Below are 27,635 nucleotides of genomic sequence, written 5' to 3'. Positions count from 1 at the left end.
TCACTCTGTTGTCAAGTGGCTCTCAGTATAACCCCCTCACACACTGTGACAAGAACAGTGCAGACCTACAGGAAGATGGACATGCTGCTAGACAAAGACAAAACAATCCTAATAAATAGATCAAGCATCAAACATAAAAATATACTAGGCCTATATGCTTTACTACTACTGCTGATAATAATAATAATAATAATAATAATAATAATAATAATAATAATAATAATAATAATAATAATAATAATAATAATGCAATATAAAACCACTTTTAATCACTCCACCATTTGTTGTGCTTTACCTTGTAGGCCACGTATCATAGATGCTATCTGTTTTGTAGGCTTTCTTGTACTTTATGTGTATTCGTATTCGTTCATTCTTTTATATTGGACTCGATCAGACAAAGACATTTATCTGCCTTTCCTTTATAGCCTAATATCGTGGTTTCATAATGAATTCGGCTGTTTCCTATGCATGTCATACACAACCTTAACCACAACAATAGGCTACAGAAAAACAGTACACGTGTGCATGCGTACACTATAGTCAACACACAGTCTAGCTATTATTCACAGATTAGTATATGACAGAAAATGACAGATGTATACTGAAAACTGTCAGCGTGTGTCAGACAAACACTGAAGGTTTGATTCATATAATAGCAAAGGGTGGAGGGGGAGGAGGCGGGGAGGGGAGGGGAGGCGGTCGGAGCTGCGCATCTGTGCTGGAGAGAGGAGAGGGAGAAGGAGAGAGACGAACAGGACAAGATGAGGACCGCGGCTGCAGCAATGGACGAATCGACAATGGGATGTGAAACGGCAGACGACAGGACACCACCGAGGAAGAGCGAAGAGGCATGAGAGAGAAGGATCAGGAGACGTGCTGCATCGCCCCAACATGGAGGCGTAGCGACAGTAGCATGCATTAAAGGAGATCATACCATTGTAGCCTAGCAGCAGCATCATCCGTCCTTCCAGCCTGAGCGGAGGAGAGGAGGAGACAGCAGGAGAGATGGGCTCCCAGGTTGTGCAGACCCTGCGTCAGGGAGTGTGGGCATCTGTGACCGGGGGCTGGTACCACGACCCGGACCAGAATAAATTCAACAACTCCTGCCACCTCTATCTGTGGATATTCCTCCTGATGTTGCCCCTGTCTCTCCATCTGGTGAGTCTATTATGGGGGAACATGACGTTCAAGGCCTCTCAGGGGGTGTGAGATGTTCACGGTGCCATAAGTAGCGTTTTTTTCATGCGCGTTTTTATCCATGCTTGGATTATCCAACATCCCTCATTGTCTGGATGCTGCTATGGGGAAGTACTATAGGCTAAAAAAACAGCACTGTCGCAGTATTTTCCTCTGTATGCAGGGAACGCATGGCTGCTCCTGGATGATGTGAGAGTCAGGAGGCACAACTGATATGTACATCGTATACATAGGATGGTGTGGATGAAAAATAGAGTCGCTGTTATGGGTCAAACAGCTTAACCTTAGCTGTGTAGTATGATGGCAACAACAGCCATGTGCAGTACTAAAAGGGTGATTATCTGATTGCAGCTTGTCTGTTATTGTTTGTGACAATGATATACAATAACATTCTAATGGAACAATGTCAACCAGTTAACCTTTATTCTCCATATCATAAAACAGATTATGTGTTTGCTCTCAATATCCCTGCTTTCCGGTGTCAACAGAATAACCCATGGGCTAATTTGTAGGAACTGTGGGCTACCCCAAATTGGATACCCATTTATGAGAGTTAGTGAGGCAAAGTAACTATACTCTGGTGTGAGAGTGACACATTTAGGAGCGTTGCCACCATTAAAATGTTGTCACTAACACTTTTCAAAGTCTGTTTGAAAACACCCACTGCTTCCCGTGCAAAAACAACACATGCTTTCTGAGAGAGGTGTTTCGAATTTCAAGTTTACAAGCAATTTTATCTGAAGGTCGCATGCAGCACTCAGCAAGTATTAATACCAAGTTGAATAACAAAGTAATGTAAGCACAAAAGACACTATGCATCTGTAACGGAAGATACAAGTGTCTATTTTAAACACAGCAAGCATCTCTGTAGATCAGTATGACACATGTATGAGCATGATGCAGATACTGGGTCTTTAATCTTTCTGTTTTTCCCCCCCATGGGCCATTCCTCCCTTGGGGATCAATAACCTTCATTAATCCACCAGTTAATCAAATTAGATCTTCTGTTTCACTGAGCATGTAATTCACTCCGGGAACTGTGTGGCTGCAAATAAGCTTTACCTTTTGCAGAAATCCACCAATAAGAAGAGAAGTGATGTTCAAACATTGTTTTAGTGGACATATGATGAAGCTCTTGTCTCCTTACCTCTCCACAGGCCCTGCCCCCTACCACCATGGCTTTGAGCATCTACTGCAGCTCCATCACCGTCTTCTTCATCCTCATCAAGGTGGCCAACTATCGGCTGCACCTGATGTTCGACGAGGGCGAGGGGGTGGCCCGCAGCAGCCTCTCTGATCTCAGCAAGGCTCCGGAGAAGAAGAGTAATGCCTCGGACTCCTGCCTGCCCACCAGCATCAGGTAAACCCTCACACTTATAATGCTGAAACTACTGTCCAGTCAGAGGGATCCTTTTAAGGGAGCTGAAATATTCTTTCACACTATTATAGACATCTGACTTTACCTCATATTGGAGGCTTTTGAGAAAGATATACAGCAACATAAGTTCAACAAACCAATGTTTTCCCTTTGTATCTCAAGCTGCTCCCCTGCCAAGCTAGTCATTACCATATCTAGGCCAGAGGGCTAAATCCCTAATGATACTACTTAATAATTTAACATAAAATTGTACATTTGGGTCTGAGACCTCTTTTTAGACTAATTGCACTCATACTGACTGAGTGTGTTACAATTGTTGACATACTTTTTTTATTTAATCAGTTTTAGTCTCCTCTTTCTATGTCTGTATTCGTATTCCCTTTCTTTGAGCTCATATTGGCTTGGTGATCAAGTGTTTTAGAGAGGGATATAGACTCATTCCACTTCAGTTCAAAGGCTCAGTACAGCTTTGGTGGATGAGGTAATGAGGGGAGGTCAGGGATCTTCACCCCGCTCTGACACACTTGATCTACACAGAGACAAATGTATCACTTCCTGTTCCCTCTGCGACTGTATTTCTTTTATATTTCTAAGCCTGTGGAGAGATGATACAGCAATAGCAGAGGCACATATTTCTACTGCTTTCTCATCCTAATTTAAAACATCAGAGGTTGGGAATGAAGGTCAGATGATTTAATTTGAAAGTGTTTATGTATTGACTTCCACAAACTCCCCAACTTTGAATCCTCCGCCTCATCGTTTATTTTCTCCGCCCGTCTCTTGTCCTTGTCTCATAGGAAGAGCAGTACAGTCCCAGACAGTGTTGCCATGACGATGTTGGCTCGGAAACGTACCAGTCCGGTGATCCAGGTGACAGTGAAACAGACTGAAACGGACCCAGGACTAATAGGGGTGGTGAGTGAAGGTTACAAGATAGACACCTGAGAAAATAATCACGCTGTACAGAAAACACTGGGTTGAAAAACATTATGTCTGAATGTTAATCAGGTGTTTTTGAACCCTCCTCCATACAGGACTGTTCGAAGTCAGACGAGGGGAAGACTGCAGAAGGTGATGTTGATTATTCTCTCTACCAAAGGAAATATCTGAATAAATGAGTGGGAAACAAGACAAGCCACTAAGTGACTGTGGAAGAGCTGAGACAGCTGTGGCTTCTTAAAGGGATATATTATATTTTTGGAAGTAGGGTTGTATGAGGTATTCAGTGTAACACAAACAGCAAATGGCAGTCTTCATGCCCCCAGTTTAGAGAAAAAGACAGAAGTAACGTCTTCGAGGCTAAGCAATGAATCGCTGTGGACGCTATTATTGAGTGTTTTTAGGTAGCTATTGCCAGACTTAATATCAGTTTAAGTGTTCACCATATTTCAGGAAGTTTTATCCATCCATGCTATATTCAAAGCCACCAGACCTTATTGTTTGTTTGTAGCCTTTATTTAACCAGGTTAAAAAATCCCATTGAGATCAACGATCTCTTTTTCAAGGGAGACCTGAAAGAAAACAGTAATCTTACCAGGTGTAACTCAGATGTTGTTGGTTTATCACTAACGTAATCTTCTTTTTCTGTGTTATTGTTTGTCTTTGATGAAAAAGAATCTTGAAAACACCATGATAATCCTGGCATCAAGGCAAATATGATTGGGCTACTTGGAGCTGTTTCTTTAACAGTTTCAGAGAGATGACATCCTGTTGATTTTGTGATATGCTTAAAATAACACTGACAATATTACAAGGTGGTAAGTTAACACTTATAGAATGAGTACAGGATGTAGAAAGACAGCCACTTGCACGCCAGTACTCCCAGGTCATCTTCCTAATGGTTTTTGTCACTATTGAGGCCCTGTATGTCATTTGGGGTAACATGTGTTCTGTGTAGTATCAAGTCAGTTAATCTGTGCTGGAACACATCATTAGTGTGAATATGCTCGGCAAAGTGCAGAACTAATAGTCAGACAACAAGATTAGCTGCCTGCTTCCTGTAAATGTATGACCTAATGCACTGGTGATGAGTCAGAAAAAACGTCAGCTTATTGATAAAAAGGATGCAAACTCTGGGGTGAAAAGCGTCAGACGACAACTGCACTCAAGTGTATCCGTTTTTAAAAGCAGGAGGAACGGTCCCCTTTGGCACTTGCAATTTTTCTAGGATGTGATTGGCAAATACTGCTGTAGACAATAGGGATGTTTTTGGGTTGTCACTCCAGAGAATACAAAATGTCCATTTCAAGTATTGTAGGATTGTCTTGTGCATTGTATTATTATTACATCTTAAATCAAATTAATTTGAATTTTCGTTTTGTTTTGTTCCAGGACAGGGTGATTGTGCAGCAGAGGAGAGGCCTGTGCAGCGAAGCCTGAACCCGAGCCCTTCTCCAGATGACCTCTCCAGCCCCAATCCAGACCAGGCCGCTCCCCTGCTGCAGGCCCAGCAGAGGACCCCGTCCCGGGCTGAAAGGGAAGAGATGCGGCCTAGATCTGGGAGCGGGACAGGGAAAATGGACGCAGAAATAATTGAAACTGAGGAAGAGGGAATAGACATTCAGGGCTCTATGTTCGGGATTGACAGAGAGCAATTAGAGAAAGACTTTGAGCAGGACAGAAAAGACGTCGGTGAGGATAAAGAGACTGCAGACAGGGAAACAGCTGATGAAGGTCTGCCGCCCTCCAAGGGAAGTGGAGATGAGAGCGAGGAGGAGAGTGAGGGCCAAAAAGAGTCCCAAGATGCAAACAACAACTCACTTGAAATTGAGGGTAACCCATCTACCCAGGACCGTCAGGAGGATTTCATCGACATCCAAGAAGCTCATGCACAGGTAGGCCTCGAAGAAGTAAGTTGTTATACATTTTGGGGGGTAAAGAAGCGATTAAACTATCATTGCATTGTTTTTATTTTGTACACGAGTACAAATCCATCTGTCCTTTTTGTTGTCTCTAAGGCTGTGCCAGTAGAGGAGACTTACTGTTCTGATGAGATTGAAGTGGTTCTGGTAGACAACTCCGCCCCCGGGTCTGCATCGGTTCGGCTGGTCGATAGTGACACAGTCAAGATCATCATCACCATGAGCTGCGACCCTCACACTGCTGCTCAGCTGGAGGAGAGTGTCAAGCAGAGCCTTTTAGAGAATGCACAGGTAAACATAATTTCAGACCAACGTCAATGTCTTATTCTAATGTTTTCAGCTTATTTTTCATGTTTAACATTCATCTAAATGATAACCTGGTTTACGTCTAGGTGTTGTTACATTTATATAATACAGTGTGTGTGACATTTGTGTCCTCCCAGGCTCAGAAGGATGCAGGAGAGTGTCACATCAAGATCCCCGTCATCACCTTCGACTCCCCTGAGAAGGAGAAGCTGGCGGATGAAGATGAAGGAGAGGAAGAGGACGAAGAAGCAGCTGGCTCAGAGGCCGACTCCACCCCGAAACAGCAACCGACAGCCAGCCAAAGTGAAGAGTTTCACCTGTGTAGAGAAACATCCACCTCTGAGTTCACCACACTGGAGGGTCCGGATCCAGAACTGGAACACCTCGGTGTGCAGATCACTGATGACAGCACACAGAGCCCGCAGCTGACCAATGATAACAGCTCGTCAGGTATCGACGTCCACTCCCACCACGACGACACAGATCCTCTGGACCCTAATGTGGATTCACATGGTTTCCTGCGTTTGCCGCCAGCTTTGGGTCGTTACGGGCCCGGAGGAAGAGCTCACATCCGTGGCCTGAGCATGGACAGCGGGAAAGATGCTGTGCTGCTTTCAGACCGCTCACATAACACAGTATGTTGGATGTTTGTCTCTGTTTCTATTTCTAGTTATCTCCATCCATCTGTTCATTCATACAGTTCAAATCTGTGTCTCCCTATCAGAACACCATGACCAGTTCAAAGTCAGATCTGGAAGCGAAGGAGGGTCAGATTCCCAACGAATCCAACTTCTTGGAGTTTGTTTCCCTGTTGGGGTCGCTCAGTATCAGAGCGGGAGGGGCCAGCTCACAGGAAGGGGAGGGGCCTGAACCTAAAGAGGAAGCAGAACCGGCAGACGAATGGGAATCTCAGAAAGAAGGTTTGTTCTTTTACCTTTCATCATCTACATGTTATTCAGTGTTAATGCATAATTTTATATATGTACGCAAAACTCATTGCAATTTCAGCAACGTTTTATGAGCTGCAGTTCTTACTGTTTCTCTTTGTGCATGGTCCCATCAGTTATATAAGGTTACATCTTTATACTAATACTATCCTTATAAAGATATGTTATAACAATGCATTGATTCTAACTATTCTTTCTAGTTCAAATGACTGTGGTGTTTTTAGCTAATACTGCATGATGTCACTCAGTTGCTCAGTTCTTTTTTTCACTTTGGTCAAATTATATAAATTAAGAAGCACACATTTTCGTTAGCATGTTGTACTGCTCAGTAACAACTTATAGCGGCATAAAATACCATGCAATCATAAGTATTTGGTTAATTTCATATACATCAATAGGCAAATTAGCTAAAAAGCAAGACCCATGCTAGGAAACCAAAGCAGATTGTGTTGGAACAAAGGAAAACATGTAGAAAACAGAAAACGTAAACAAATACATTTAAGCTTTTCCCAATTGAAGATCAGCTCTGTTATTTCAAACCAAAAACATTTCCATTTTTCTTTGCTTGCAGAGAATCTGAGTGCGACTTCCAGACAAGAGAAGACGATATCAGAGAGCGTCACGGAAAACAAGCCAGAACGACCCAAACCACCCACCAGTCTGCCTACCGACACACTGTGGGCCATACCACCCACACAGATCCCAATAGTCTCCCCTGACAGGTGCACATGCCTGCACACCCACACACTTCAATGAAAATATGCACAGTGCTGAAATCAGTCATCCATCCAGCATCTCCAGTTATAGTGTTTCTCCTGTGTGCAGTCCACAGACGGACAGAGAGAAGGATCCGGACTACGACTCGCTGCCTTCACAAACATCTCAGTCAGAGAGCTCCATGCTGCAGGTCATCTGCAGACCAGAGGCCACCAACAAAGAAGATGCCTACACCTTCCATACTGTACACAGTAAGCAGCCATCAAAAAGAAAAATCAACAGTTAAAATGTTATGTAATGTTGTGTGTGCGCTGGAAACAAAGTGAGATGAGTCACATGCAGCAGTTCCCTGATCAGTTTTAGCAGTCTATTTGAGCTGGCTCCTCAGACTGTTTGCTGGGGTGGTCTGACAGATTTTTGATATTTCAAACAAATTCACAGTATTAGTGACAGCAGCTGATGGATTCACTTTTAAAACAGCTTAAAAAGATTGAATAAATGATAACATATTCAGTTTTTTCTTTAGATGTTTGTCTGTAGTTCTAAAATTGAAAATAAATCCTGCATCACCCGCTTGTTCATTATCTCACATTAATGATACACTGACACGTGTTCTGTGTGTGTTTGTCCCACCAGGAGACCGTCCTCGTAAGCTGTACGCAGAGAGAGCTCTCAACCTGCCCCTAGGAGCAGAGCTCATCACTGGCAACATGTGGTACTGCTGACACATATTTCCTTCTACTCTTCATTATTTCTTCCTTAAAATGATCTTTTACTATCAATGTTCCGTGTGCTTTTCTTGGCTTCCTCTTACCATATTGCCTCCTTTTTCATCTCATTCTGAACTACCATCACTGCCTACTGTAAGTAGAGAGGTCACCCTCTTCTTTGTGTGTGTGTTTGTGTGTCTCCAGTGACCTGCTGTCAACCTCTTCCAACTCTGAGGGTCAGGACGGGCTGGCGGGGGGTCACGCTGACTGCCCTTTCCAGAGACGCATCATCCCGGCACACCGGCTCCGGCCCCGGAGGACGCACCCTGAGATATTCCAGGTGTCCATCTGCTTTCACATTTTCTTTCTTTTCCTGCATACCAATGATCTCAAAATCCTGAGTTACTTAGACTAAAGAAAGGATTTGTTTATTTAATGAAAAATGCATGGAAGTATGTGTTATGGGTCTTTTAAATCCTATGGGTTTTGACCAGTAGTAGTCTGGGTGACTTGATACCCAGCTCTCCGGGTTGTTTAAGCTATTGCACTACACAATAGTTGGGGGTGGTAACGTGCCAAGAATTGTAGCAATGTGTCAACAAAGGAAGCTGTTAGCAAGCAAACACGCATACAAACAATGTGGGTTTCAGATTCTTACTATTGTGTATTCGCTCTGATAAACAGAACAAAAGGAAATAAACTGCTGATGTTTGGAACAGTGGCCATATGAACACATCTAAATCAGTTTACATCAGTGCTGCATACAGACCAGCAGGGGGGACAAACGCTGCCAGGATCAGTTGTTTAAGATGAAACTACACAGACTCTCTGCTGAATCATTAATGCGCCACTTAGTGTGTGTTTTGCACATTGTGAAAAATATGTTGTTATGTCTTCTTATGATGATCCCGACTGTGTTTTGAAGTATCCTACATGGAAAATCATGTTGCATATGAATTCATGTAGGTATTAATTATTTGTGTTTGTGTGTCAGGAAGAGGACTCTTTGGATGAGTCGTCAGAGACCTCCACTCAGGAGAAACCCACCAGAAAGATTTATTACAAACTCAAACTGTTTCCTGGGAAGTGGATCAACATTTTATATGACAGACTCACCCTGCTTGCCCTTTTGGACAGGTAATCCACACAAACTCTTTTTACCATTATACCTACTTGTATTGAAGTCTAAAAATCCAATATCATACATGTTATTCAGTTCGCAAATGTATATTAGACATTAGTATGTCAGTTTTTTTTATATAACTTAGAAAAAAATTCAAAAAATTCTGATTTTCCAGTTGATTTGACCCAAACTGTATAAAGCCAGTCACCAGATGTGTGGTTGGTCCATTTTGTCATAATTCAGTGTCATATATGTTAAATGTAATCATCAGTTGAGCATTAACTCAATCCATTAATATATGTCTATCATCAATACTATGCAGGAATGATGCTCTTCATTAGGTATGCCTTTGTTTGTGCTGTTTTTGTATAGAAACCAGGAATTTCTTGAAAATCTAGTGGCAATCTTCATGGCCTTCATGGTGGCCTTCCTGGGTTTTGTGCTCCTCAATCACGGCTGCTTCAAAGACTTCTGGGTCTTCCAGTTCTGTCTGGTCATCGCCAGCTGCCAGTATTCATTACTGAAGGTAAAAACCACCTAACCATAGCTTTGTGTAGTTAACCTGAATCTTAACTGTTCGACTGAAGTGTGTGATCGTTTTGCGATGGTTAAAGTTTTAAAACCTGTTATTTTATTTCAAACATTTCATTCCTAAAACTATCTTGGTTAAGGAATAATTCATGTGTGAGCTTAAAATGTTTGCTACCTAATGTAGATTACATAAAAACCGATCTCATACATTGCCAGTTCCTTTTTGCTGATGGTTACTTCCTCTCAGATGTGACAAAACTGTTTTCATGTTAATTTTACAAATACTAATTTAGTATTGGCCTCTGTGGTTTTGTTTTACAGAGCGTTCAACCGGATGCAGCTTCACCAACACATGTGAGTTTAATGTTACCTTGTCTTTGACTTCTTGAGGAAATAATACATTGTAAAGATAAAACTAATTAATTCAAATAAATATTTAGCCCTGCATTATAATTACCAGTATTTAGGGTAATTAATTATAATTTTTGCTGGGTTTTGACTGATGCCCAAACAATGTGACCACAGAAGATATGACCCCTTATAGTGCTCTTGTGTCATGTTACTGTGAAAAGGCATAAAAAGGACTTAAGATTTGCCTTATGTGACCGAAAATTGTATTCATATTGTGGTTATCATTAGCTGTTGTTATTATCCTGCTGTTACTAACATCCTAACCTCCTACTCTCTGCAGGGTCACAACCAGCTGGTGGCCTACAGTCGAGCGGCTTACTTCTGCATCTTCTGTGCTCTGATCTGGCTGCTGGAGCAGATCCTGAGGAGCAAAGACCTGCCCGTCTCCACCCTGTACGGAGTCACCATCGCCTGTCACGACGCACTGGGCTTCTTACGAAACCTGCTAGTGGGTAGGGATAAATGAACCAGGAGATAAATACAATTCACACAGACACATATAGCTCAATTTGAGATTAGTTTCAGGCAGCTTTGAGGCTGCTAGTACATATTTGATTTCTTGGTGTTTATTGTTTGTTTTAATGCCTGTTCAAAATAAGCACTAATACATGTTTTTCGCCTTGAACAGGTTTTACTTACTGCTTCCCACTCACCTTCCTGGTGGGCCTTTTCCCCCAGATCAACACCTTCACCATCTACCTGCTGGAGCAGATCGACATGCACTTATTTGGAGGAACAGGTTGGTGAAAGTGTTTCTAATCGTTGGATTTTTCAGTAATGCTTCTGTTCATGACTCAAGATCTGAATTGGATGTTCATTTTCTTTCTGTGTTTACTGTAAACGGTCATTTCTGAATGCATCAATGGATTTAAGGCTCAGGTTTGTAATCTGTGTAAACTGTATACAAGTCGCTGAGAATCTTCTCTATAAGATTAAATATTTGTCGATGTTAATCAATAAGAGTTTAAGATGTCCAAACTACCATCCATTGATAAGAGGAACAATATATCAAGTGTAAAGTCCAAAATGGTTCTTACTTTTTCCCAAAAGTGTATTTATGTGTGAAACCAAAAGGATTGAGAAATTACATTTTCAGGGCCTTTAAGTAAAGATAAATAGTTTTAGTGATTTAACAAGAGTAGTATTATATAAACATAAGACAAATACTAGAGTACATACTTATAACCTTGCTCTCATTGTTTAATCCTTATGCACATTTGTTCATCCTCTCTCTAACTTGTGTTTCAGCTGCTACGAGTCTCGTCTCTGCGGTCTATGGCATCCTGCGCAGTCTAATCGCCATCTCTCTGCTCTACGGTTTCTGCTTCGGAGCTCTCAAGGTACAAATGAACTGCATGTAAAACAAAACAGAGCATATAGCAGTTAGGAGATGTGAGTTTAGCCATTTCTCCTCTCCTATTCTCATTTTATGGCTCATGGTCATCCAATTAAAGAGGAGGCTATTTCAGCAACAAATACAAAGCGCTGCTAGTCATTCTTCAAAAGTGACAAGATTGCAACTGCGGGAAGAAGGTCTTAGGGGTGAAGAGCTAAAATCATTTGGTGGTGCATGGCGGTATTATTCACAGTGTTTGTGTATATATATGTGTGTGTGTGTTACAGGAGCCGTGGGATGAGCAGCACACACCAGCTCTGTTCTCTGGGTTCTGTGGCCTTCTGGTGGTCTTCTCCTACCACCTCAGCCGACAGAGCAGCGACCCCTCTGTGCTAATGTGAGTTCAGAGAGTGTGTGTGTGTGTGTGTGTGTGTGTGTGTGTGTGTGTGTGTGTGTGTGTGTGTGTGTGTGTGTGTGTGTGTGTGTGTGTGTGTGTGTGGTGTGTGTGTGTGTGTGTGTGTGTGTGTGTGTGTGTGTGTGTGTGTGTGTGTGTGTGTGTGTGTGTGTGTGTGTGTGTGTGTGTGTGTATAATGAGAATACTTTTCAGACATAAAAAAAACCTGAATTTCATGTGTTTTTTGTTGTGAGGAAAAAAATGTAGTTTATAAAAGATCCGTTTTTTGCTTTCCTTAAGGATTGGCAACCAAACATCTCTTTATATTATTCAACAAACACTATCTTCTTATTTTCTACATGTGGCATTTCTTATTTACAGATCTCTGGTCAAGTCAAAGATAATGCCCACTTTGGTAGAGAGTGAAGAAGAGGAGGAGGAAGACACGGAAAGTAAAGACCCGCTGCCAGAGAAACTGCAAAACTCGATGGTAACTAAAGATTGTTTGGTTTATAATCAGCAATTGCCGTTTTTATTGTTTTGAATTGCTGCAGCCCAGAGCCATATTTAGCTCTATCAACTTACAATTATCACATCAGGAAATCAATACTTATTAGCACCATGCATGTGAGTTGTTGAATTCTTACATTTTGTGTGCGGGTACGAGAGTGTTTTAAACTCAGATTTGCAGGCGAGATAATGAAACAATGTCTGCTGTCGATCATTCAGTGTGATTAGAGGGAATTATGCATCAGAGAAAACAAGCCTCCCGTCGCCTTGTACAGTTTTAATGTGGATTGTAAAAGTGGTCTCCAGCTGCTGCATCTTTGATCTCAAAAGTGAAAGGCTCAGTACGCTTATACAGAAATAATCTCACACCTAAATGAGTCTGATTAGGGGGTGGGTTTTCATTCAGTGTGGATTATTAATGATTGCAGCTCTCCCTCTCACTTGTTTTCTGCAGAAGGAGATCCTGCTGTCGGATGTAGTCGTGTGCTCCGTTGCCTACATCTTAACCTTCGCCCTCACTGCGAGCACCGTCTTTCTGTCTCTCAAGGTGAGATATAATGTTCCCTCTTTCTGTCCCACTTGTTCTTTTACTTTTGATCTCTGTCACAGTTTGCAGGAAGTGATTTGGCTCATAAGTATGTATCCTCATGATGTTTCTTTTATGATAAACCAACTTGTATCCAGCCCTTTGTGACCATCGTGCTGTACGCTCTGGCGGGGACGGTGGGGTTTGTGACCCACTACCTGATCCCCCAGCTGAGGAAGCACCACCCCTGGCTGTGGATCTCTCATCCGGTTCTCAAGACTAAGGAGTACCACCAGTTTGAACCCAGAGGTCAGCATGCATACTTTATATAGTCCAGAGGTTTCTGTTAATAAATAAGTACTTCCTGCAAAGAGCAAACATAATCGCCAAGGCTTTAAAGGTGTCTACATTTGTCATTTGACCACACAGTAATGAAATGGCTTCATATTTTGCATGAATTCTAAATTTCAAAATGTACGGAAATGTTTTCAGCAGTGATAGGGATATTGTTTTAGCCAAGAGACGGGTAAACAAACTTAAATAAGATAAGATAAGATAAGATGGACCTTTATTAATCCCCGTGGGGAAATTCAGTGGTTTATACAGCAACAGGGTGAGAATGAAAAACAGGACAGCCCAGATTAAAGAAGATTAAAGATTAATACAATTAAAGATAACATTAAAATGATATACAGTTAAGTCACTTTTAAAATGAGAAATGAATTAAATGCACATATTTGGGTCATATATACATGTGTATATATATATATAGAGGCAGAAATAACAACAATCAACAATTATGAGTCCTCTTATGACCTCGTCTACTGAGTACATTAAACCCATCCTTGTAGAAACCTTGAACTAGTTCTCTCTGTATAAAACTGTGATTATGGTCTACCTGTGTTATTTTTGTTATTTCTTGTGTTACAGAGGATGCCGTGCTGATGTGGTTCGAGCGACTGTACGTGGGTCTCCTGTGCTTTGAGAAGTACGTGGTGTATCCCGCCATCGTTCTGAGCGCGCTGACTAATGACGGCTTCGCCCTCAGCCACCGCAAGAAGCTTGGAATCCAGTGAGTGTGTGTGTGTGAGTCTGTGTGTGTGTGGTGAACCACCTTTCGAATCTGTTGTCTAAAGTATTTTCTGTGCCGCCTCCAGCTGTGACGTTCTGCTGACGACTGTCGCTGGACTGAAACTCCTGCGTTCCTCCTTCTGCGACCCCAGCTTCCAGTTCCTCACCCTGCTTTTCACACTCGTCTTTTTCCACTTCGACTGTCCGCACGCCTCCGAGAGCTTCCTGCTGGACTTCTTTGTCATGTCTATTATTTTTCACAAGGTACAAGAGCAGGGATTGTGTTTCTGTGTGTGTCTATGTGTCTGTGAATGATAGAGACAAACAGTTATCTCTTTCTAACACCAAAAACACGCTCACACGGTCAACACAGAATCCAACAGCTTCTCAGAAATAGAAACAAACTTATTGGGTAAAGTTCATAAAGAAAGAAAAAGACATGAGGATAATGCACCTTGGCTCTGGCGTGAGATAGTTTATGTTTAACAGAAAGTCTGTGTTGGAAATTAAATGTGAAGAGTTTCAAAGACATGTGCGTATACTTGTCATGGAGGATCAGTAATGATCAGTAATACAAATCTTCATAGTCAGCAACAGATCTGACAAAACTGGATGTTGATATACTTTTTGTCATAGGAGAAGATCATAAAATATGACCTTCTCAACTGTACTGCATTATGTTTTGTCTGCTTTTGCCACTTACATATAAAGGGGAATACATTCTTTTTGACATGCCTGTTGTTAACCATTGTGGACTTAGTTTTCACTTTATTTTGCCATGGGACAAAGTTAGTTTGAATTAAGTAATAAACTCCAATGTCAAATATTTCAGTATCCCTTAAATGCTGCTTCTGCTCTGATGAGGTTTGTTTGTAGGCGACTGACTGTGTGTTGTTTGTGTCTCTCCAGATGCGTGAGCTGTTGCTGAAGCTCCATTTCATCTTGGTTTACATCGCTCCCTGGCAGATCGCCTGGGGCAGCGCGTTCCATGCCTTCGCTCAGCCGTTCGCTGTGCCTCGTATCCTTTCTCTAAGACCTGTACAGTGTGTGTGTGTGTGTGTGTGTGTGTGTGTGTGTGTGTGTGTGTGTGTGTGTGTGTGTGTGTGTGTGTGTGTGTGTGTGTGTGTGTGTGTGTGTGTGTGTGTGTGTGTGTGTGTGTGTGTGTGTGTGTGTGTGTGTGTGTGTGTGTGTGTGTGTGTGTGTGTGTGTGTGTGTGTGTGTTTGTGTGTGTGACTCCATCAGTACCTGCTTCTCTTTCCTTGACTGCTGTGTGTGTGTCTAGACTCTGCCATGCTGCTGCTCCAGACTCTGCTCACCACCATCTTCTACACTCCTCTGGCTCCCTTCCTGGGCAGCGCCATCTTCATTTCCTCCTATCCAAGGCCCATCAAGTTCTGGGAAAGAAACTACAAGTAAGACCCTGACGATGTGTGCGAGTGAGCGAGTGTAGTATGAAATCCCAAACAGCCTGGAGGTGTGTGGAAACCGTTTACTCGCATTGTGAATCCAGATTGAGAGAATCCTGACACGCTGCTATTTGAAGAATTGTCTCAAGTGTCGACAAATCCAATGAAAATACTAAAACCAATATTGCAACAAGTTAATATTAGCACATGCTTTTAGCCAGGCTGATTATCTTATTTATCTGTGCCACAGACCACAACTGTTAAAACTATTGAAGACATTAATGAGCCTCACTGTTGCATGTTCATTCATTTACTATTAACACACACTGCAGTTTATTTTGTAATCCCATCCTGCTGCTGTAAATAGTCACTAGCAAAATAAAATTACTTTTTCATTCAGTTTGAGTTTAGTTATCAGTGCCCAACTGTTTCAGGAACCTATTGAACCTTTTATATAATTAAAAGCATATATGTTTGACATGTTTTAATATACTTACAGCTTGAGTAGAAATAAATGGGTCTGGTTTTGAGAGCCACTGGCACAGCAGGGAAGTTGAAAAGTATTTAGAAATTGTAACTAATGATTTCTTTCATATACATTCAAAATATTAACTATTAACATTACATATTTTTTGGAGAAGAAGAAATCGAGCCAATCCTTTTGAGCAGAGTTAGTCATGTTTACAGATAGACCGTCTTCTTCTTCTCTCGCTCACACTTACACAACGTACACTATTCTGTTCACTGTAACTTATTGATGTGAGAGGCTGTTTGTAGTTCAGCTCACTGAGAGCTTTCCAAAAATACTCCTGTAGGTTTGTTCTCCAAACTTCAGTGGTTTGACACGAAGCGGTCTGTGTGATTATATTTAGATGTTGGTGTCTGAGACTTGTGACAGTAAAATCACTGACTGATTTGAGTGTTTTAGGCAGCAGTTGTACAGGTTTGTTGATGTGAACCTCTGCCAAACACCAAGAGAACATGACAACCAAGGAATAAGACATGGAAAAGAACTACACAATAGTTGAGTCTTAAAATATTTAGTTGCAAGATTATCTGATGGCTGCAGAGGTTTTACAACTAAAATGATATGTATTTAATTGAGTAAGAAACAGATTAAGATCTTATTTTTCTGACAAACTTAAAAATGGTTGTAAGGGAAACTTCAATAAGATATATTTTCCTAATCAGCTTTTTTTTTAATGTGATTTTGTTGTTGTCCGATCATCTGCCACATTTTGACCCCAAGACACACTCTTGGGAAAGCTTTTGGATTAAAGCCTTTTGTTTGATGGCTTTAAACCTTTTTTGGGTTCTACAATCTATATGATTTTAACTGTGTTTCTCGTCTCTTGCAGCACAAAGCGTATTGACAACTCAAACAGCCGACTGGTGTCCCAAGTGGATAAAGAGACAGGTGAGTATTCTTTACTACATCAGATACAGGCTGCATCCTTTTTTAGATACCTGGCTGTCTCCTATAAATCAAGCAATTGTATATGAAGTGTTTCTTGTGAAGCTCTGGAATAATTATTTGTTCCATTACTATATTGATATTCATTTAATATATTTACATTTTCATAGTTTATAATCAATTAGAGAAGGAAGCTACCAGACTTTTGTGCTCCATCTTTGTCCTTTCTTTACACACATTCATCTATCTGTCATTACATTCTCCTGATGTATTTCTCTTGCAGGGTGTGATGATAGCAACCTAAACTCCATTTTCTACGAGTACCTGACCCGCTCGCTGCAGCACTCGCTCTGTGGCGACCTCATGCTCGGACGATGGGGAAACTACAGCGCCGGGGACTGTTTCATCCTGGCGTCTGACTACCTCAACGCCCTGGTCCATCTCATCGAGATCGGAAACGGTCTGGTCACGTTCCAGCTGAGGGGGCTGGAGTTCAGAGGTACAGTCTGACGCTCTCTACGCAAAGGACGATATGGACATTTAAGGTCACAATAATCCTGTCGGAAATGATGCTGTTTACGATACTATCCTGAAAATCATCCAAATATATTGAAAACGTTTAAAGTGACTCTATTCACTCATTGTAAGTCTCATTGAATAAAAATGTCAGAAATATATGTCATTTATAAAGCACCTAGGAAGTAAAAAATGCTTTACAAAAAACAAAAAACCTTTAAAGCATTAACTGAATTTCCCCCTCAATAAAAGTCCATCTTCTTCTTTCTTCTTCTTAAGATATAGTGCAATAGAAACACATTATAAAATGACAGTCATTTAAAAAAGCCAAGAGAATAAAATAAAAATAAAACAAGTTCAATTAGAATAAGACATGTAAAAATAAAAAATAGAATACAAGTCAAACTGCAGTGTAAAATATGAATAGTTGCATAACAAAACGCCAAAATTATTATCAACATGTCTTATTGTGATCCATGATAACATCCTTTATTCCTCCTTGGAGTTTAAAGGAATGACAAGCTCACCTTCAAAAAACGTACAAAAACGTACCTCTTCAAACTGGCTTTTAATGTCTGATTGTTGTTTTATTGCTCGATTTTAATGTGACTTTGAGCACCTATAAAAGCGCTAACAAAATGAATATATTATTATAACTCGCTCTCTGAATGATCACCTTCATCTCTGTCCATCTCCCAGGAACATACTGCCAGCAGCGGGAGGTGGAGGCCATCACGGAGGGGGTGGAGGAGGACGACTCCTGCTGCTGCTGTGAGCCGGGCCACCTGCCCCACATGCTGTCCTGCAACGCCGCCTTCAACCTGCGCTGGCTGGCCTGGGAGGTGATGGCCACCAAGTACCTGCTGGAGGGCTACAGCATCAGCGAGAACAACGCCGCCACCATGCTGCAGGTGTACGACCTCCGAAAGCTGCTCATCACCTACTACCTGAAGGTACGCTGCATTTGGGTGTAGCTGTTTCTGTGTGTGCATTTTACAGAAGTAGTCAATTATATCACTTTGGTAAAGTAAAGAGTATAGAAGACATATTGCCTCTTTACTACGTCACTAGTTTTAATTCTTTAAACATTATTCTGATGTAAACATTTAAACTGCAAGGATAGTTAGTTAGTTGGTTTGTGTCAGTTGAAAATATATGTTCTTGTTACACCGGACCTGACTTCTAATTTTTACTTGGTTGATTAATTTGAATTACATTTGAACTCATATTATCTTATTTCATTCTTATTTATCTCTAATAGTGCCTATTATTTTTTCTTCTTGTTGTTGTGTTTGTTTAAGCTCGGCTATATTGTAAATTAGGTCCCTATCTTAACGTATTTCAGAGGTAAAATTTAGTTAGTTTAGTTCAGTTTATTTATTTTTTTCGAGCGTGTAAAACCAAATAAAATACAAATGAAACAAAAGGTGATACAGACATGATACAGTACCATACAAATGAATGCAATAACAAAACGAAACATTTATTTAATAATTGAATAATAAATAAGATAATTACACGTCCGAAAAGGGGTCGGAAGAAGTTTACACTTATTTAATCCGACCCCTTCTCCCTTTTTAAAAAAAGATTTTACATCTTAATTTCATTTCATTTCAAACCTTTATTTATCCAGGTATATGTTAACATACAATATAAATGTATACTTATAATTTTGAATAATTTATATAATCATTCATATAATATATACAGGCAAGTATATATTATATGAATGATTATATAAATTATTCAAAATGATAAGTAATACATTTGTTTTTCATATAGATGAATGTGAGCCTAGCTTAATGTCGATGCCGAGACACATTTTGCAGCAATGTCAAAACACCTTAGCACACTTCACGCCCTCCTGTTATCTCTTTTTGTTGTTTATCAGATGATATTTTAATACACTGAATTAACTGAGTCTCTGTTACGGAAGGTAATATCGTGCAGCTCTAATAAGGCATCGACCTTTGACATATTCAATCACCCGGTCTTGTCTCAAGGGCTCTTAAGTATTCGCCTGCCAAAATGTTAAATAGATAGACTTGTATCTATGCATTAATCATTATTACACACGACAGTTTGCCAATAGTTGCTCCAGATGTGTCCAGCATCGACAACACAGCCATCTCTTTCTGTTGTGCTCTCCTTGTGCTGAGTGTTTTGTTTTTGATCTGGTCCCTCCCCCCAGTGTATCATCTACTACCTGATCCAGTCTCCCAAACTCTCCACCTGGCTGAAAGACGTCACGGTGCAGGAGGCGCTGCTGTCGTACACCAAGTGGCACCACATCGAACGCGACCCTCAGGTCTTTAGTGTGAAGATCGATGAAGACTACGTGCACTGCCTTCAGGGAGTGACGCGCGCCAGCTTCTGCAACGTCTATCTGGAGTGGATCCAGCACTGTGCTGGGAAGATGGAGACGGTACGCCACTTAACGATTATTCTATCAAGCCTCATCATGGGTCTCACTGAACTTTTTTTTACCTGTTTTTAAAATATCAGAAAATAGTTTTAAAAAATGCCTATCAAAATATTTACATTGATTGTTTTTTCGTACCAGCAGTTCAAAGTCTGACATTCTTAGTTTAATGATCCAGCAAATATTCTCATTTGATTATCTGATACTGTTTAAAAAATAATCTGAAATACTTTAATAATCCCAGGGGGAAATCGATTTTAATTGACAGGTGTTCAATTTAGAATGAATAATATAGAACAAAATAAAAAAAATTACATAACATCTGTGGTGCATCTCGGAGGAATGAGTCTTTCACTGAATAGTTGTTATTCTATCATAAAAACATCGTCCTTTTTCCTCTTTTGACCGGCGAATTGTTTAAAACAAGAGTAATTACTGTACAGTGATAATTTATCTCAGAATACATTTTAAGGTCATAAGAAGACCAACATTTGAGAAGGATCTGTTCTTGTTTTCATATTTTCTCTGTATGCCGGTGTCTTCATGTTTCCCCTGTCTTTGTGCTTGTGTCCAGCCTGTGGACAGTGATGAAGACTCTCCTTTGGTCACTCTGTCTTACGCTCTCTCCGTCCTGGGGAGGAGATCCCTCGGCACGGCATCGCACAACATGTCCAACAGGTAAACCTTATTCAAGCTAAAGAGCAATACAAACAGTTTATTCAGAGTATCAGTAGCAGGGGCCTACTATTTGCGTTGCCTGCAGTTTGATAGATTCACCTGAGGGGGGCGGTAGAAACCAACTTTTTATCCAAACACTGAACTCATGACTTTCTGTCTTTGAGTGGTTTTATAATCTAAAAACAGAGTTTCATAACATCTCCCCTCTTTCTCCTCTATCTACTTTTTCCCCACAAACCTCTACCTTCCCCCACAAAGTTTGGAATCGTTTCTGTACGGTTTCAACACCCTGTTTAAAGGTGACTTCCGCATTGCCACCAAAGACGAGTGGGTTTTTGCTGACCTTGACCTCCTGCAGAAAGTGGTGGCTCCTGCAGTCAGAATGAGCCTCAAACTGCATCAGGTAAAGTACACCATGCTTTTTTTAAATGGCTGATGCTGTTACTCTCGGACTGTTTTCTACAATCTGATCAAAATACTAAAGTGCTCCATTATGCCTTTCAGGATCACTTCACCTGCCTGGAGGAGACCGAGGAGGCCTCCATCTTGTACGAAGCCATCACAAACTACCGCAGCAGCCTGGTCATCTGCCATGAGAGCGACCCCGCCTGGCGTAAGGCGGTGCTGTCCAGCCGCGACACGCTGCTCACTCTGAGACACATGATCGACGACGGCACGGACGAGTATAAGATCATCATGCTGTACAAACGCCACCTCAGCTTCAAGGTCATCAAGGTAAGAGTCCATTTTTTGAGTTTGAAAATGTTGTTAAAGACTTTTTAGGGTTTTCCTATTCCTGTAGTGTGTCCTTCAGAGGGAGTGTCTCTCCATTTTACTCGTTTATTTACTTACCTAATATAATGGCATCACTATGTAACACTCACGCTTCTATAGGCTAGCGCTCCAACACATTGTACGTGATAGGCTAAGGGGCGGGACATATCGAAGTGGTCAGTGATCAGAGTAAAATGGGCTCTGGTTTCAGACAGAGGGTGAAAAGAGGTGCTGCAGAACAGGCAGTATGAGAAAAATAAAGCTCTTTTCAACATTACTGTGACATGTGTCCATGCTTTAGAGGCACAACATACACATATGAACCTGAAAATGAGCAGAATAGGGACAAAAAACAAAGTTTATCAAGCTATCACAAATACCTATCTGTCTTTCTTCTCTCATGGATTAAGCCAAAGAGAATAGATGATAAAATAGTTGTATTTGCTTCCAAGTTTAGCGCTCCTCATATAAATCTCTGTACTGTCTAGGTGACATTATTAGAATAGGGATTTATATACCGGCTATCAGAAGCTGTCGGAACATAGTTTATGCCATTGCCAATCAAATATTTTTGCCAATGGAGGATGATAAAACAGAAGTTACTTTAAAAAGTATTTATATATTATTTCATATGATGTAATCTGATTCTCTGTCTGCAGATCAATAAGGAGTGTGTGCGAGGTCTATGGGCAGGCCAGCAGCAGGAGTTGGTGTTTTTAAGAAACCGTAACCCGGAGCGAGGCAGCATCCAGAACTCGAAGCAGGCGCTGAGGAACATGGTGAACTCGTCCTGCGACCAGCCGCTGGGATACCCCATGTACGTGTCGGTCACAGCTAGAAGTGTTGAGCATGACACCAACATTACAAGCTTTCATTACTAAATTTAAAGTGGACCTATCATGCTATATTTGAATAATATAGTGTAGGACCATACCTATATAAGGCATATTTATACTTTTTTTTTTTCAAAATACCAAACAGATCATGCATTTTAGCCATGCCTCATTTTGCTCAATTTGACATTTTTTAGATCTGTTTTAGCAAGGGCTGATTCAGTGAGCAACAGCACCATCTAGAGGCCTGGCATATGTACTACAACGTCTCCAGCGCTTTCGAACGGCAATGGCCGTGGCTGTCTCCTCCTGATTGGTGGAGTTGGCCCAATAGCCGTAGCGCCACCGTCCTGACGTCAGGACAGTGTTCAAATCTGGATCAGTTTTTATCAGATCCGTTGCAGCCCCTTTTTTAGAGATTTGGGTATGGAGGAAAATAGAGAGGGTTGTGTTTTCTGACACTTGGTGAGTTCCCTGGAACACCGGGGACACATATTCATGTATAAAAGACGTACAAAAGTGCATTTTGCATGATAGGTCCCCTTTAAAGTTTGCATCAGTGTTGCTCACTCACCCTCTGCTGGATGCATTTTGGATATGACAAAAAGAAAATCGTTATAGTTTTGTCTATGTGTAGGGGTCTCTTTTCGCTGATGTTTTTTCTATATCTTCTAGGTATGTGTCACCACTGACAACATCGTATGCAGGAACACATCGTACGCTCCGCAGCATCGGAGGAGGCGCTTTAAGCTTGGACGCCATACGATCCTGGCTCTGCTCTAAATGGTTACGGTCAGTAGAGAATAAATACATTTCTGCATATTTAAAAGCATATATTATATTCCCACCACAGTCAAAAGCAAAGTCCTTTCCTCCTTGCCTATTCGGACCTCCCTTAAAAACTCTCCCTTTGAGTGTACTGATAACTTAACATTCCTCACATGCTAAAGTCTCTCATCATTTTTTATTAAGTTCGGTCTAGTGGGTAATAAGGCAGTGCTGTAACTGAGAGGTCATGGGTTCATTTCCTGGAAAAACGTACTTGAATTAGATACCCGGAAAGCTCAGAAGTTTATCTCAACATTTGATATCAGCTCGGTTTCATTTATTTTGCATTTTAAAGCAAATACATATACAGTATGTCATATATTTAATCACTTTCAGCCTGGGGTTGTTGCTCAAGTGGTATTTGGGTACACATAATATTGTTTCCCTATTGCCAACATCGCTTCAAAGTGAGCTGTATAAGCATTAAGCACACAATGTAATGTAATATGTCTTACACACTGATAGTGGTTAGTTTCAATTTGTTGTTTGTAAAAAAGAAGGCTCTTTTTGACATTGTCAAACAACCTAATTATAAGTGGCAAAAACGAGTACAATATAATTTCCCATTAGAATAACTGTTATTATTGTATTAAAATAATGGAGTTATTGCACTAAAATACATTTAAGCGCTGCAAAAGATCCAGTACCCTCTTGAAAAGAAAGTCGATCACTTGATAAGCACTCATTGTGAAATTAGAAAAGTTTATGAAGTATTAAATTGATAAAACAGCAATAAGAATGTTTTTTTTTTTTAGCTGTTTAAGGGGGTCTGGGACACCAAAACACAACATTGGGTTTAAAATCCACGAGAGGGATCTTAACCCCAATGTAGTATAGTAACTTCAAAGTGTTTACTTATTATTCAGCTGGTGTAAATCACTCTGGGTAAGGTGCAAACCGCAGTGTAATGCTGAGTCAGTGCTTCTCTGTGCATTTACAGTTATTGACTTAGTGGAAGTCAGTGCTGAGGAGGGACTGCCAACTTAATGTCGTTTTAAACACAGACACAAGGTCAGTGGGAGAGAGAGGATTGCAGAGTGGGAGGACAGCCAAAAATATTACTCTTGTTGCTCCTTTATTCCCTCCGTCCCTCTATCCTTTTCTCTTTCACCCAGTCCCTACAGCATAGCTTATTGTATAGACTCTGCATTAACCTCTGCAGGTCAGCTAATGTGTGTGTGTGGCTCTCTCTTAAGCTTCTTAGAGGCTGAGTTTTCCTTTCAGATTAGATTAGTTTGTAAATCAGGTTTCATCAGCCTCGAGATAAAGGTGTATTCTTAATTTCAGTAAGTAGCCGAGGAGCCAGGGAGACGGGCTGTGCCTCGTCAGCTTGAACACATTTAAGTAATTTAAGAGGAAGGCTGCAGTAGTGTGTGTTCCGTCTGCCAGCAGAGTTACGTAACATCTCCCTTGATGGATATTTATGTATGTGTGTTAAACAAAGCTAGAATACTTAAGAGTTGCTACATTTTTGATGGCCAGTTTGTGTCCCTTAGACTGATGTGAACCAAATAAGTATGTGTGTGTGTGTGTGTGTGTGTGTGTGTGTGTGTGTGTGTGTGTGTGTGTGTGTGTGTGTGTGTGTGTGTGTGTGTGTGTGTGTGTGTGTGTGTGTGTGTGTGTGTGTGTGTGTGTGTGTGTGTGTGTGTGTGTGTGTGTGTGTGTGTGTGTGTGTGTGTGTGTGTGTGTGTTTTCAGGGTGCGTAAGGACAACCTGACCAGCTGTAACAGTGGTGTGAACATGGAGGATGTGGACTGCGGTGCTGGTGGTTCTTCATCGCTGAGCAACAACCGGCCGTCCTCCGTCGCGTCCAACAGCCTGAGCCTCTACCAGCACAGAGCCAGGACCACACACAGCCGCAGGCACCACAACGCAGGTACACACGCACACACACACACACACAACACAGACACACACACACACACACACACACACACACACACACACACACACACACACACACACACACACACACACACACACACACACACACACACACACACACACACACAAAATCTCTATTGACTGCATTTAATACACCAACCAGAACCTTCAAACCATAACCCTAAAATGTGTTCACAAATCTGTCAGCACCAAAAAAACATTTGCATCGAACAGTCCATGTTTATGGTGACTTTGAAACAGGGACTACAAAAGTAGCCTTGTGGCAAACTCTTTTACGGCAATGTGCATTAATGTGAAGTGTCCCTGGAATAAATAAGTCAACCTTAAAAAATAAACTGCATATGTTTGCAGTAGATATTGTGTAATAAATACAATGAACAATAATTACTTTTACATCTAGTGCATTGAAGTTAAACAGCGATCTGATTTAATGTTATTTTGTATTACAAAGTATTAAAAAGTACATGATTCATCAGACTTATCACAAATAAAACATCTTGACAAACATTCTTGTTTTAGATTATAAAGTTTTTGTGTGTGTGTGTGTGTGTGTTCCTGCAGCTAGGAGAGAGTACCGCAGTCGGTCGGTGCAGCCTCAGAGTCAGCGCCCCCCCGTCACCAGCCAATCAGGGCCCATCCTGGACTCAGGCTCCACCCACGGCCTCGTCCAGCGTCTGTCCAACAGTCAGCTGTCCTTCAACACTTCCATAGCCTCTATATTCTCACAGGTATTCGCCCACAAACACACACTCTGAAGCATGCATCCTCTAATAGGAGTATAAAACAATAAGAGGATGTTTCTCTCTCTTCAGGTCCCCCGTCTCTCAGGAGCCGGTGGGATCAACTCGCAAATCCAGGCAGCGCAGCATCAGCAGCGCAGCAGCCAGGTTAACGCTAGTTACACTTCTATACATCCACACCTTCTGTTGACAAACACACGAGAACAGATGAAGATATACATTTTTTTTAACTCACTTGGAAATGATACACTTGCAGTTTACCCAAATCATGATAAAGGGTAATGAAAACCCTGTATGAAACATGTTTAAATGAAAGAATACTGTATTTTAGACTTAACATACACAGTTCCTCTTACAAATGGTTGCTTATCCTATAACTCTAAATATAATGTTTGTCTGAGAAGTGTAATTACTATATTGTACACATTATGAAAGATAGAAATAAAGGGAGTCTAATACTGTAATCTAAGAGGTCAGAAAATTGCTTCAACTTGCAATAGGAACATGTATACCCCCTCCATTCAAACTGAAATGTTTCCATGACAGGATTCTCATGCCACACCAGCTTTCTGTATTTTAAGTGTTGAGTGTTATGTTGAGCAGTAAACCCCCTGAATTACACTGCATATTGTTTGTGCAAATGTTAAATTGTTTATGTAATTATCATTGCATACTTGAAGCAACATTCAGCGTTTTATCTCTCTCATTATAACACAATCTTATCTAGGAAACATTTCACACCTTCTGGCTAAAGCGTGTGGTTATAGTGTAATATTGACTTAAAGTTATTCTCAGTTACAGATCATTGTTGTGCATGAGCATATTTGTGTTTTCTACTCTAATCTTAGTGTTTACTGTACACACCTATGTCTTCCCAGGTCTCCTCGTCTTCGTCCACTCTCAGCTTGCTGTTTGGGAAGCGTAGTTTCTCCAGCGGCCTGGTGATCTCCGGGCTGTCCGCTGCTGAGGGGGGGAACACCACGGACACGCAGTCCTCGTCCAGCGTCAACATCGCCATGGGCCCCTCGCACAGGTCCGGCAGCAGAGCCACGCAGGTAGGGAAAATCAACAGGTGCATGTAAAGGTCCTAATGCAAAATGTAGTCCCCTCATTACAGCATTCACTCGGGCAAGCTGGAATATATACAGAACAATATGTAGCTTCATATTTAGCAAAATTCAGAGAGTGGTATTGATGGTCCGGGGAGCGTATTTGCCAAAAAGGTCAAACTTTGCCGAAGTATTCAAATATAATGGGCAGATCAACACGCATTTTGCAAATTGGAGGAACCCTCTGGACAACATTTGCATTTCTAAGCAACTTTCTGGTAAAATGTTCCACGAACGTCAACAATGACTGTATTCCCTAACTTGAATTTGAATTGGCGATGTAATCAATGTTGCAGCCTCTGGGAGACACTAGTGATGCTTCTTTATTTAAAGTCATGTCACATGGGAACTTACATCATTTAAAAGTGCCGGTTAAATTCAGGAATGTGTGTTTTGAAATCCAGTCAAAATAGGCAAAATAATTGTATCAAAACATAGATAGAATATTTCTTGTAGGGTGGGAAAATACAATTCCTTCTTGCTAATTTGACTTTAGACACAGATGTTGTGATTACAGAACAGGCGATAAACAAATGAAATGTAAATAATGCTTCTGTTCCTTGCTTCCTCATTTTCTCCTCTCTCAGTGGACATCAGAGCCATATGAAAGTATCGACGCGAGCTACTCCAACACAGCTGTCACAGTGAAAGACGGCGAGCAGTCAGCTGAGCGAGGCTGCAGCCAGGAGTTAGACGAGACCCAGGAGGACTCCAAATCTGCTTCAACAGCTCCGGAGGCCACGGATCAAAAGACTGTCTGAAAGAGAGACTACACACACACATTCTCGTGCCCATATACAAAGAGGACTGTAGGAAAAAGTTACACATATCCACAAACACATACAGAAGATTGTATGACAGAGCACCCATGCACTCGAACATGCCTCCTCTCCTGTCCTCAGCATGTGCTCTCACCTTGTTGTCTGAATGTAAACAAGTCTGAAAAACATGATCCCGGATCCGGTTGATGAAATAAAGACGTTTTTAAATGA

The 27,635-nt window shown here is 41.2% G+C and overlaps 1 protein-coding gene across 1 annotated transcript; it reads left to right on the top strand.

The window, feature by feature from the left end:
* Window positions 1-706: 706 nt before the first annotated feature.
* Window positions 707-27,635, top strand: pcnx2 (pecanex 2). The gene is made up of 40 exons (XM_034152542.1): window positions 707-1,158; window positions 2,355-2,557; window positions 3,373-3,490; window positions 3,610-3,646; window positions 4,907-5,409; window positions 5,533-5,727; window positions 5,880-6,377; window positions 6,467-6,662; window positions 7,261-7,411; window positions 7,515-7,657; window positions 8,043-8,121; window positions 8,321-8,456; window positions 9,111-9,253; window positions 9,612-9,765; window positions 10,092-10,124; window positions 10,462-10,633; window positions 10,810-10,920; window positions 11,430-11,521; window positions 11,805-11,914; window positions 12,293-12,401; window positions 12,876-12,968; window positions 13,106-13,256; window positions 13,878-14,019; window positions 14,105-14,282; window positions 14,928-15,036; window positions 15,301-15,430; window positions 16,783-16,841; window positions 17,122-17,337; window positions 18,054-18,307; window positions 19,546-19,779; window positions 20,351-20,454; window positions 20,713-20,857; window positions 20,959-21,189; window positions 21,888-22,045; window positions 22,737-22,853; window positions 24,587-24,765; window positions 25,356-25,522; window positions 25,607-25,681; window positions 26,413-26,589; window positions 27,231-27,635. Exons 1-40 carry the CDS (start codon window positions 1,006-1,008, stop codon window positions 27,402-27,404), a joined length of 6,429 nt encoding a protein of 2,142 aa, XP_034008433.1. The 5' UTR covers window positions 707-1,005; the 3' UTR covers window positions 27,405-27,635.

Source organism: Trematomus bernacchii, unplaced genomic scaffold (assembly GCF_902827165.1).
Source record: "Trematomus bernacchii unplaced genomic scaffold, fTreBer1.1, whole genome shotgun sequence".
In the NCBI taxonomy this organism is placed as follows: Eukaryota; Metazoa; Chordata; class Actinopteri; order Perciformes; family Nototheniidae; genus Trematomus; species Trematomus bernacchii.
The sequence above is the reverse complement of the archived record's forward strand: the minus strand, read 5'-3'. Positions and strand labels throughout refer to the sequence as shown.

Coding starts and splice junctions, on each gene's coding strand:
- pcnx2 (XM_034152542.1), top strand. CDS start 1,006: ATGGGCTCCCAGGTTGTGCAGACCCTGCGTCAGGGAGTGTGGGCATCT. Junction 20,455..20,712: donor TCGCACAACATGTCCAACAG/GTAAACCTTATT, acceptor TCCCCCACAAAG/TTTGGAATCGTTTCTGTACG. Junction 22,854..24,586: donor CTCTGCTCTAAATGGTTACG/GTCAGTAGAGAA, acceptor GTGTGTTTTCAG/GGTGCGTAAGGACAACCTGA.